This window comes from Manis javanica, chromosome 6 (assembly GCF_040802235.1).
Source record: "Manis javanica isolate MJ-LG chromosome 6, MJ_LKY, whole genome shotgun sequence".
NCBI classification, from domain to species: Eukaryota; Metazoa; Chordata; class Mammalia; order Pholidota; family Manidae; genus Manis; species Manis javanica.
This window is the reverse complement of record NC_133161.1, coordinates 26,193,623-26,204,253: the sequence shown is the minus strand read 5'-3', so window position 1 is coordinate 26,204,253 and position 10,631 is coordinate 26,193,623. Positions and strand designations below refer to the sequence as shown.

Here is a 10,631-nt window from a genome sequence, read left to right as displayed (position 1 = left end):
GCCTATTACTTAAACAGCTTGGCACATAAATATTATCTCACATAAACCAAAACGCGAATATGTGAGATTCATAAGGGCAGCGATTCTGTGTTGGGTCACTGCTGTTTCTAGAGTCCAGGCAAAAGCCTGGCAAATAGTGGGTTCACAATAACTACTTCTTTAATGAAGTGAATGAATGAAAACCTTGACCTTTCCTTTAAAGTAGGATTAACATGAAAAGCAAAACAAATAGCAGGCTCCCCTACTTCCTGACAGATTTCTGGCCCTGAGAATGCTGAAGGGGCACTTAAAGAGCTTAAGGGTAAATACGTGCATTTAGCAAGTATTCCAGAAGTCATGGATTTGGTTAAGCATTCACCTTAATGTGTAGGGTGGCACGGTGTCACATTTAAGTCAGATCCCTGTGTTCGTGTCACATTTGAATTACAAATATTTTGGTGGACATATAATTTTGGTGTCTATACTTACACTTTTTTCTCCCCGAGGTTTTCAGAAATCTTTTACTTGTGACCAAGTGTCATAAAGTGTCACTTTAACATTTAGTTTACTTTTAACAGTGTCTAGTGAGCTTTGGACTGGCTAAAATAAGCAGTTTGACATGACCCATTTCACAGGTGGGGTCATTTATATAGCATTCCTTATAATTTAGTTCACAACCTCAGAAAGTGGATTAAAATAATGTAACATTCTCAGAATTATTCCTGACAATACAATCTACCTACATATTTGTTTTTACTGCCATAGCAAACATTTTTTTGAAAACATAAAGTTCTCTTTTCATAGCATAGTCAAGCTAATAATTTGAGCAGGGAAGTATTCATTTGTATACACTGTAAGCCTTCCTAATTATCTTTGTAATGAAAACTGAGAAGGTATGAGTCATCCTTGGGTGAGCCATCCTCAAATCTACTTGTCTTTTCTAAATATAACTAAAACAGCAAACAACCTTAAAGTATATTATTAATTGATTAGACATGATTTCTTAAAATGGTTTACACCACTCATATAACTTTGGAGCTTCTAGACATTAATAATGAGTCACCAAAAAAGCTATCACTGATTTATAATGCACATCAGGCTTGGCTTAAGTAATTCTGTGTGGGCCAAAAGGAAAATGAGAAATATTTACAAGCGAGCCATGGCAGAAATATGCTGAAAACACCTATCTGTATTCACAGAAAACAATTAGGACTGATGCGTTTAGGGTGAGCATTCAGATTCATTTTATTCCATGGAACCGTTTCTGCTCCTGAAGCTCTGTGCAGACTGGGTCCTTAGGGTTAGAGCACTACGGAGGGTGGTAAAATTTCACTTGGCCCTTTAACAAGTAAGGTAAACCATTTACATTATTGCACAGCAACAAAAATTTACAGCCATAGGTAACACAGGATCTGATCAACGTTAATACACTTGGCGTTTAAGGCTAACCCACATTGGAAAGGAGTCATTTCCGGGATGGAGATAAATATCTTCACACAGTGTCACTTGTCTGAGTTGCTAGAAAAGATTTCATATTTAAAAATCAATTCATAGGATTGTTTTCACATTTGTCGGTTTCTTATCACTTGTGTGCTAGACAGAGGCACTTTAAGAATTAACTAATTTGGGTGGTACAAGACACTGAGTTTCAGCAGTTACTGATAAATATGGCAAATATATTAAAATGAAATTGGATTAAAAAGGAAATAATGAATCAGAAAATTTTGCCAAATCCTGTAAAAATTACTAATCTGATTTGAAATAATTCCTCGCTAGAAAAAAAAAAATTGCCCAAATAAGTGAATACTACAGCTTCTGATGTTAAGGTGAAATGGTTTTACTGTTTGGGCACGTAACGGTTTTAAAATATTGAGAAGTTAAGTACTTTGAGTTACAGTTCCAGTAATATTTAAAACTAGTGTACTATGCATAGATTCCAAATTGTTAGAAAAACTAAAATGTTGAATAAAACATATTGGAAGAGTTTAGTAAAACGTATAAAAATTAAAAGGATAAAAAAAAACCCCACTCCGTTTTAAACTTGTAAAACTTAATCCCATTCATTCGTGAGAATCCAGTGACTTTTTCTTTTCTTTTCTTCTTTTTTTGAATCTTAGTTAACTGGTACGTACTGCACCCGCCACAACACGTTTGAAAGTAGGTCCTGGTATACACTAAGGAATATCCAACCAGGCAAATACATCAGGGTGATGAGCCCCATGAAATTGAGCGGGTAGTGGGAATAGTCCCAGGAACAGGCCCCGCACGTGCGGAGTCCCAGACCCCAGGACAGCTCCCACGCGTAGACGAAGACAACGTAGATAGGCACCCGCTTCCAGGTGCCCCAGCCACGGCTGTAGTGCAGGTGGAAGTAGAGCTTTTCCACCACGAAACTGCAGCTGCCGTACATAAAGAAGGACCAGAGGGACGTGTGGCCACTGGTTGCCCCCTCCCCCCGCCCCAGTACGTTAAAAAAGAAGGTGAAGAAGATCTCATCCAAAAAGCCGTGCATTCCGAAGAAAAGAAAGCGGAGCAGGTCCGGCAGCCCCTGGGCTGGGGCGCCCCCGACGCCCCTGGTGCCACGGGGCCGTCGCCGCCGGCCACCTGCAGCCGCAGGGGCCCGGGCGCCGGGAAGGGCGGGGTGCGCGCCCGGCCGCTGCCCGTGCGGCTGGTACCGCAGGCGCAGGAAGCGCTTGAGGAACACACGGCCGTGGTAGAGCGCCAGCACGTACTGCAGCGCCAGGTCCAGCGTCCCCGGCGCCGCCGCGCCCCCCGACGCGCCCAGGCCGAGCAGCAGTGCCTGGCCCGCCAGGGTCTGCAACCCCACATGCGCCGAGGGGTAGAGGAGGAAATTGAAGACGAAGGCGCTGGGGCAGCGCCGCTGCTGCAGGTAGACCTTCTCCAGGGCGAAGTGGGTGAGCGAGTGCAGCAGGCAGCGGTAGGGCGAGGAGAAGCCCAGCATCCGGAGGTCCGGGCTGTGAGCGAAGCGCCGCGCCGAGGACACGAGCACGTCCAGGGTGATCCCGTGCATCCCGTAGAAGTAGAGGCGCATCCAGGCGGGCAGCGCCGCGGCGGCGGCCGGCGCTTCAGCAATGGACAGCAGCTCAGGGCTGCCGGCCGCAGCCTCTCCCCCACGCCCGCCGGGGGCCCCGGGCCGCCGCACCGCGCCGCCCCTCCGCGCCAGACCCTCGCCGCCCGCCTCGCCGCCCGCCATGGGCTCCGAGGCTGCCCCGGCGCACGAGCCCGCGGGGCCGCCGCCGGGTGCGCGGAGCTGCGGGACCGAGGGGCCGAGTCCCGCGCCGCCTCCCGGCCGCTGCCGGCCCCCGGGGGGTGCGCAGGGAGCTCCGTTCCGGCCGCGGCCCGGGGGCTGCCGGACCTGGCGCGCTCGGGGGACGCGCGGACCGCCCGGCTCGCGGAGTCCCCCCGCCGCCGCCCCGCCGCGCGCTCCCCTCCAGTCCGGGGCGAGGTGCTGCCGGCCCGCGCCGGCGCTCACCCTGTGCGGCCTATCGGGCGGCGTGGCCCGGCGAGGGGCAGTGGCGCCGGGGCTGCGAGGAGAAAAGCAGAAGCTGCTGCCAACCCCCTGTCCTCCGCGGCTCAGCCCCGGCGCCACTGCTGCAGGCTCTGGAAGCGTAACGGGAGCAGCGACGCCCCTTCTCGCGGCTCTCCCCATGCCCCGCTCCGCCTGTCTCGACCTCTGGCTTCTCCGCAGCCCCTCTCCCCCCCGACCCAGCAGCCCTCCGCGCTGACTCCCACGGGGGTCGGGGAGGAGGCCCGGCCCTGCTTCCCCGCCCCCTTCACCGGCTCGGCTCCCAGTGCCGGGCCGAGCGGGAGGCGTTTGAAGGGGCGGAGGCGCCGAGTGCAGCAACAACTAACAGGTGTGACCGCGAGCCGAAGGGCGTTCCCTGCATCCCGGAGACCGGGGCCGGGGCCGGGGGAGCTGGCGGGGACGCCCGGCCGGGAGCCACGACCAGGGGCCGCGCAGAGGCCAAACTGTGGTGCTGCTGTATATTCAGTGTTCTTATTCAGAACCAGCTGTGTCCCAATCACAGAGAATAAACACGGACTTCACGCCTGCCAGCCCCAACGTTCCCCTGCATCTGAATGTGGCCGCGGGGCCTGGGCCGCTTTTTCAACCTTTCTTCTTGGCCAGTCTGCTTTCCTGGGTTGATTAACTCAGGGCCAAGGACGGATATTCTTAAGTCCCTTAGAATTATGAAATGAATTGAGGCCAGGTTGGTCGGTTGGTCAAACCTTGCTCTGGTACAGTGAAGTCTCACGTCAAGAATAGTACCTTTGCTCACACTGCACCCCCAGTACCGCTTTTTCTCCTTGCAGAACTAGGTTACCCAGAAATGGACAGTGAAATAGAGGATGAAGGGTTTGGTTTTTTTAATTGCTTATTTTGGGAAAGGTGGAGAGAGTTGGGGCAATCCAGAATTTTGGTGTATTGGGCTCTACCTTTTATTTTTTTTCTTCCAGTTTTGAGTCAGGCTTAGAATTGGAAAGAACCGTAAAGGTAAATTATATTGATAACCTTCCCTCCTTCCCCCCAGTGTCTAGGCGGAAACTAGATAACAATTCCGATCTGTAAGATCAGGTGTTCCTGGGATGTAAGGATTACTGGAGAATTTTTTTTTTCCCCTTTTGTAGAATAAATATTCTGAGACAGTTTCTCTATTTCTGAAGCAACCTCCTCCCCACTCTGTAGCTTTACTAATTTCAACTCCTTATTTTACAATTTGTGTTTTTTAAATTGTAAATTAGGTAAGAGAGCAGGGAGAAGAAAAATTAAGGTGATAGTATCACTTGTAGAAGGTCGAAGTACTGATTTACTTATTGTAATTTTGTTTTTTTTTTATCTTTGCTTGCATGTTGTATATTTGCCGACTTCCTTTGGTCCTGGTCAGAAGTCAGAAGTTTCATGCCAGAGACAGAAGCCTTGGGTAGCAGGCTTATCAAATAAGTTGCAAAACAAAGACAGGGCTAGTTGCCCGAGTGCAAACTATACTGATAACCTCCCCTCCTTTCCCCCGTGTCTACGTGGAAACTAGATAACAGTTCCAATCTGTAAAATCAGGTGTTCCTGGGATGTAAGGCTTACTGGAGAATTTTTTTTTTTCCTTTTGTAGAATAAATATTCTGAGACAGTTACTCCATTTCTGAAGCAACCTCCTCCCTACTCTCTAGCTTTACTTATTTCAACTCCTGATGTTACAATTTGTGGTTGCTAAATTGTAAATTAGGTAAGAGTGTGGGGAGAAGAAAAACTAAGGGGATAGTATCACTTGTAGAAGGTCAAAGTACTGATTTACTTATTGTAACTTTGGTTTTTTTAGCTGTGCTTGCATGTTGTTTATTTGCCAACTTCTTTGGCCCTGGTCAGAAGTCAGAAGTTTCATGCCAGAGACAGAAGCCTAGGGTAGCAGGCTCATCAAGTAAGTTGCAAAACAAAGACAGGGCTAATTGCCTGAGTGCCTGAGCCAGTACAATGAATAGCAATAGTAATGTTAAAAAAACGAAGTTCAACTGAGTAAATCTGAAGATCTAAATGGCTTTACCCAGGGATTCATGAATGGGGCACTATAACATCTAACAAGATGAAATGAGCTCTGAAAAGCAGTACACAAAGAAAACTTTTACAGGCCGAGTAGAGTTGGGACCAGGAATTTATCAGTAAAAGAAAAAAGAGATCCTTTCAAGCAAGGTCACCTTCCTTTGGGGGAAGGACAGAATCCTATCATACAGATTATCTCACGGCTGCCATCAGGAAATTCTAGGTTGATGAAAGGTCACATTCCTGCAGTTGAGTCTTAGTTTGCTCTTGTTGGAGAAAAGTGACTCCATTTGGACTTGTTTCTTTCTTTTTTTGTTAAACAGTGTAAACATTTTCATGAGCAACTACTATATAAAAATGCTATATACACTGGGAAAATAAAGGGTTATAAGAGGTACTCAGATGTATATAAATCTAGTTGATATGATAATCTGTCATACTTATGTAAAGCCTATGCATTTACTATTATTAATTATCATCAGCTATTAGTACAGTAGGCTAATGCTTGCTGCGGTTTCAGTGACCCATGGTCAGCTGAAGTCCAGAACCACCTCCGATGTGTAATTACAAGGCCAGTAGTAGCCTAACTACATCACAATGCCTCATTTGCCTCACTTCATCTCATCACATACGCATTTTATCATCATATTATCACAAGAGGAAGGGTGAACACAGAACAGTAAGATGTTTTGGTAGAGAAACCACATTCACATAAGTTTTATTGCAGTATAGTTATAATTTTTCTATTTTATTATTAGTTATTAATCTCTTACTGTGCCTAATTTATAAATTATATTTGATCATAGGAATGCATGTATAGGTAACAACAGCATATACAGAGTTCAGTACTGTGTGCAGTTGTAGGCATTCCCCTGGGCGTCTTGTAACATACCCTGCTGGATGAGGGGCAGCTGCTGTAAATACCAAGTAAAGTGTTTCTTTGAGTTACTATTTTACTGAACAAATGTAATCCTGGGCCCAATTTATCAGATATTTTAAAAAATGCATTCTTTCTCCATAATCACTATTCAGGCAAGGGAAAATACTTTGTCATAATAGCATAAATATAGCCACTCAAACATGCATACATTGATTTGACAGATTAAACTTGAATTGTTTTCAAGTAGTAAATTAAACTTCAAGGGCCCGAGTCTTCTGTTTATTCTAACTTTTCTTAAAGATGCAAGGAAAACCTTGAAAGGTCTAATTGTACAAGTCAGTCTAGTTCATCCCAGGGTGGTAGAAAAATCTTTTGGATTAAACAAAAACAAAATGACAGCTTCTATTTCTTTGTTTTTAATCTTGGCACTTGCCTATCACATATTTTATAAATTGTATCAGTATAAAAGGATATGTGTGAAGTTTACACATATATACAGCACATGCATACATAAAACAAGCTAAATTTTTTAATGAAGGGATTTATAATAAAGAGTTTGGCTCTCAATACTGTTGCCAATGTAGCATTCTGCCAAGTGGGTTAGACTATGAAAAATTTTATTCTTCTGGGTCCCTTTTGAATCTGTTTCCCATTTATTTTAGAAGTGATGTAAAATATAAATTAAATGTTATAAAACCAATTAGAAAATGCAGCTATTACTTGTTATTCTCTCCATGTTTCTTTTATATTTTTATAGTGGCCTCTCCTTAGTTACACCACTTCAGAAGGTTAGAGACACTAACTTACAACAAAAGTGGAAAAAAAGGTAAAAAGAAAAGTTAAAAAAATGGCAAGAGAAAACATGTAAGGAAAACATTCATTCTCTAAACTGCCTTCAAGTCTTTTCACTCATTGCCTCATTTAAAAAATTCAGTATCTTTTACCATTCTGAGAATCAGCCTCACAAGGATATGAATCTTTGTTTCTGCTTTATCTTCACATTGCTTTTTGTTTTAAATGCTTTATTTCTGTATATCCAGACTCTTCTTGCTTTTAAAACTGCAGAATGCCTTTAATCCATGATGATTTTGTTATTAAAAATCCTCACATCAGAGTGTCTGTGATTATAATATGCTTAAAAGCATTTCTGTGTTGGTCTTCACTGCTACCAAGCATTGGGTTGCAAAGATCATCTGTAAACCCAGCAACTTTTTGAGAGTTGGTGAGTGTGAGAAGGAGGGGAGTTTAAAGGTAAGAAACAGGAATCTACAATGAAATAATATCAGTTGGAGATTCTTTAGGTTAGGGAGCAGCCATTCAAAGAATACTTTGGAACATTGTTCATCCATGGAAAACACCAGCTTCTTTGCCCTCAAGGATTACGAAGCTGTCTGAGTAACCATGCCTGTAGAGATGTGACACTTCGTGTGGAGCCAGCAATGACTTTACTGGACTGGCCAGATTGACTCCAAATGGGTGCAACCTCTGAAGTCAGGGGTCAGTATAACTAGGGAGAGACTTGAGATTTAAGAGAAAGGTCCTTTAGAAGATTGTGATCATTTCTAGTGAATTATTGCTTACAGGTCATAAGTTGAAGGTTATAGTCTTTTAGATGTATGGAACACCTGAGACCTTTCACTGTACACCAGAAGATCAAAAGGAAGTTTCATGGAGAGTACAGCATCTAGAAGAAAGCTTAAGGGAAGTTCAATAGGATATGGCATGAAAGTAATGACAGAGGAAACAGTAAAAGGCAGCAGCCACATTAACAGTAGATAAAATACACTTACTTATGGCTCAAATTACACACACACACCTCATATACTATAACCATCAAACTAAGAGGACATCCATCCAAGAAAGCTTGCAATTACTGATTAATGGCTCCCCAAAAATACCATCAAAATAACCCGTGGCTAAGCAATGCTGAGTGTCGCTTGCCATAGTAAGGAAGCTTTCTGCCTTGACAAAGTTTTAATAGCATCTTGGAGTGGGGAGGGCAATGCTAGGTTATTTATGAGGTTTCTTGAGTCTGGGTTAAGAAGGGCCTTTCAATATGATGGTTTGATTAGAATTGGATAATTGGTTATGGCATGATGCTGTAAGATCCGTGGACATGGCAAGGTGAGTGTTTTGTGGTGAGGGTTTCAAAAAGTGTTGAGAATAAATTTAAAAATTCTGTCTCCCTGGTCCAGAGTTTTCTGGAATAATAAAGTTTTGTTGAAGACAGTGGAATAGTAAAATTGTGTTAATGAAGATCGCCAAATCATAGTGTCACGACCAGGTAAGCGCTGGGGATGTCTGTTCTTGGGTTTGCAGCACCTAAGGCTGAGGACCAGTTTGGAATCCAAGATGGGAATAATTTGAACAAGGACAGGTAAAGATAATGAAGGAGCAGGGCTGATATTGAGTCAGTGTGTATGGAGGACAAGGGAAAGAAGAGAGAGAGGTTGATTGCTAGTTAAATAATACCACAACTGTGTAAAATATCTGTGTATGTATATATAGCTTACATATACTCTTCTCTCTCAATTTCTTTACTATGTACTATTAAAGAATTAGTGTAATGTGTAACTGTGTACACATTAAGGAATTCTTCATGTTGCTTCAATATCAGGGAGAGAAATGCACAGTTAGGAGGCAACAATTAGTTCTTTTTGGCAAGTGCAAGAAGATTGATCAATCTTGTGAGGACAGAAATTTTTATAATTCACACTCATTAGATAGAACCAGAAAACACGACTTGCCAAAACTCACACACTGTGTTATTGGTAGGGCTGTTTCTCCTTTAGAATCCAAAAGCTCCTTCCTCCAGACCACACTGCTTCTCCTGCAAACATCTCTTGCCCACTGGGTGGTTCTAAATGCCTACCTTGGCTGTGTGAGAGAAGCTCACTGATCGTGTAGCCATGTTTAAAGTCCAGGAGAGAAGAGCCATCTTTACTTAAATTCTGGAGGACGGGTGAAGGAAGCCTGTCAGTCCCTCTCTCCTGTGTAGCCTGGGTTTCTTAAACCCACAAGTGAGGGACATGCTGTTCCTAGGACTCAGCATGTTCACTGTCTTCCTTAGCTACACTGCTGGCTCTGTGTCCAGCCACCTAGTGACTACCTAGTGGTGGTTTTCTTCCTTAGGTGTAGTTATCAGGCTTTACATTTATGATCATGTCTGTTCTGTGATTGGTCATGGTGACATAGTTATCTTCTGTAGTTATAACTGCCACAACTCTTGCTTTAAAGAATATGTATTTCTTATATTTATAAATTTTATTTAACTTTATAATGGCTAAATGTAAACATATTTAAGTATGTTTTTCTTTATTCAACAGTTAGGGAACACTTATAATCAATATTTTGTGCATACAAAAATGAACGTAACAAAGTCTACATCCTCTTGAAGTTTAAATAGCTTATTATGAGAGATTTCCTTGCTTATTGAAGAAATTGGAAATAAATAAATGTAAAAAGTAAAACAAGTACATGTCACTCATGATGCCCCAATCCACAGAAAACCACTGTTAATTTTTTTGTCATGTGGCCTTTCAACAATATTATAGTATCACCAAAAAGGGATTATATTATGTATTCCTTTTGTAAATTGTAATTTGCTCTTGACACTTAGGTATGATTAGGGAACATCTTTCCATTTGACAGATGGCTACACCTTGGTAATGACAAAGGATTTCTTTGTATAGATAGTCCACAATTTGTTTAACCAATCCCCAATTTTTGGGTTAGTTAGATTGTTTTAAAAAACTTTTGCTGTTATGAGCTTCTCTGTGACAACCACTCCTTTAATCATCTTTTTTCATGTAACCCTGTTTATTTATCTAGAATGTATCCCCTAAAGTTCAGTTGGAGGATCTAAGTTTTGCACACTTCAAGGTTACTAAATAACCCTCCAGAAGCCTTGCTGGATCCTCTGAATATTTTTGTAGAATAACTATTTCTCTCTGATGGGACTAGAAGTCATGGCTGGTGGGAGGTTGGCCTTATAGTGCAATACTGGTGTTGGGAAGGTATGTTTTGGGCATGTAATACCATGGATTATACTGAGTAGATAATAATAAAGATCACCTTTGAGAAAAATCTAATGTGATCAAGTAAAATAAAGTATGTTATTTTGAATTATATACTGTTACTTCCGTATCTCCATGTTTAAAATTCCATTCCACATCTCTCCCTGTAAAACAGATACTTCCCACTCTTTACGCCCCATCC

The 10,631-nt window shown here is 42.9% G+C and overlaps 1 protein-coding gene across 1 annotated transcript; it reads right to left on the bottom strand.

Moving 5' to 3' along the window:
* Positions 1 to 1,199: 1,199 nt before the first annotated feature.
* TMEM229A (transmembrane protein 229A) lies at positions 1,200 to 3,778 on the bottom strand. The gene has a single exon (XM_037023505.2). The coding sequence runs from the start codon at positions 3,647 to 3,649 to the stop codon at positions 2,093 to 2,095; it is 1,557 nt and encodes a 518-aa protein (XP_036879400.2). The 5' UTR covers positions 3,650 to 3,778; the 3' UTR covers positions 1,200 to 2,092.
* Positions 3,779 to 10,631: the final 6,853 nt, after the last annotated feature.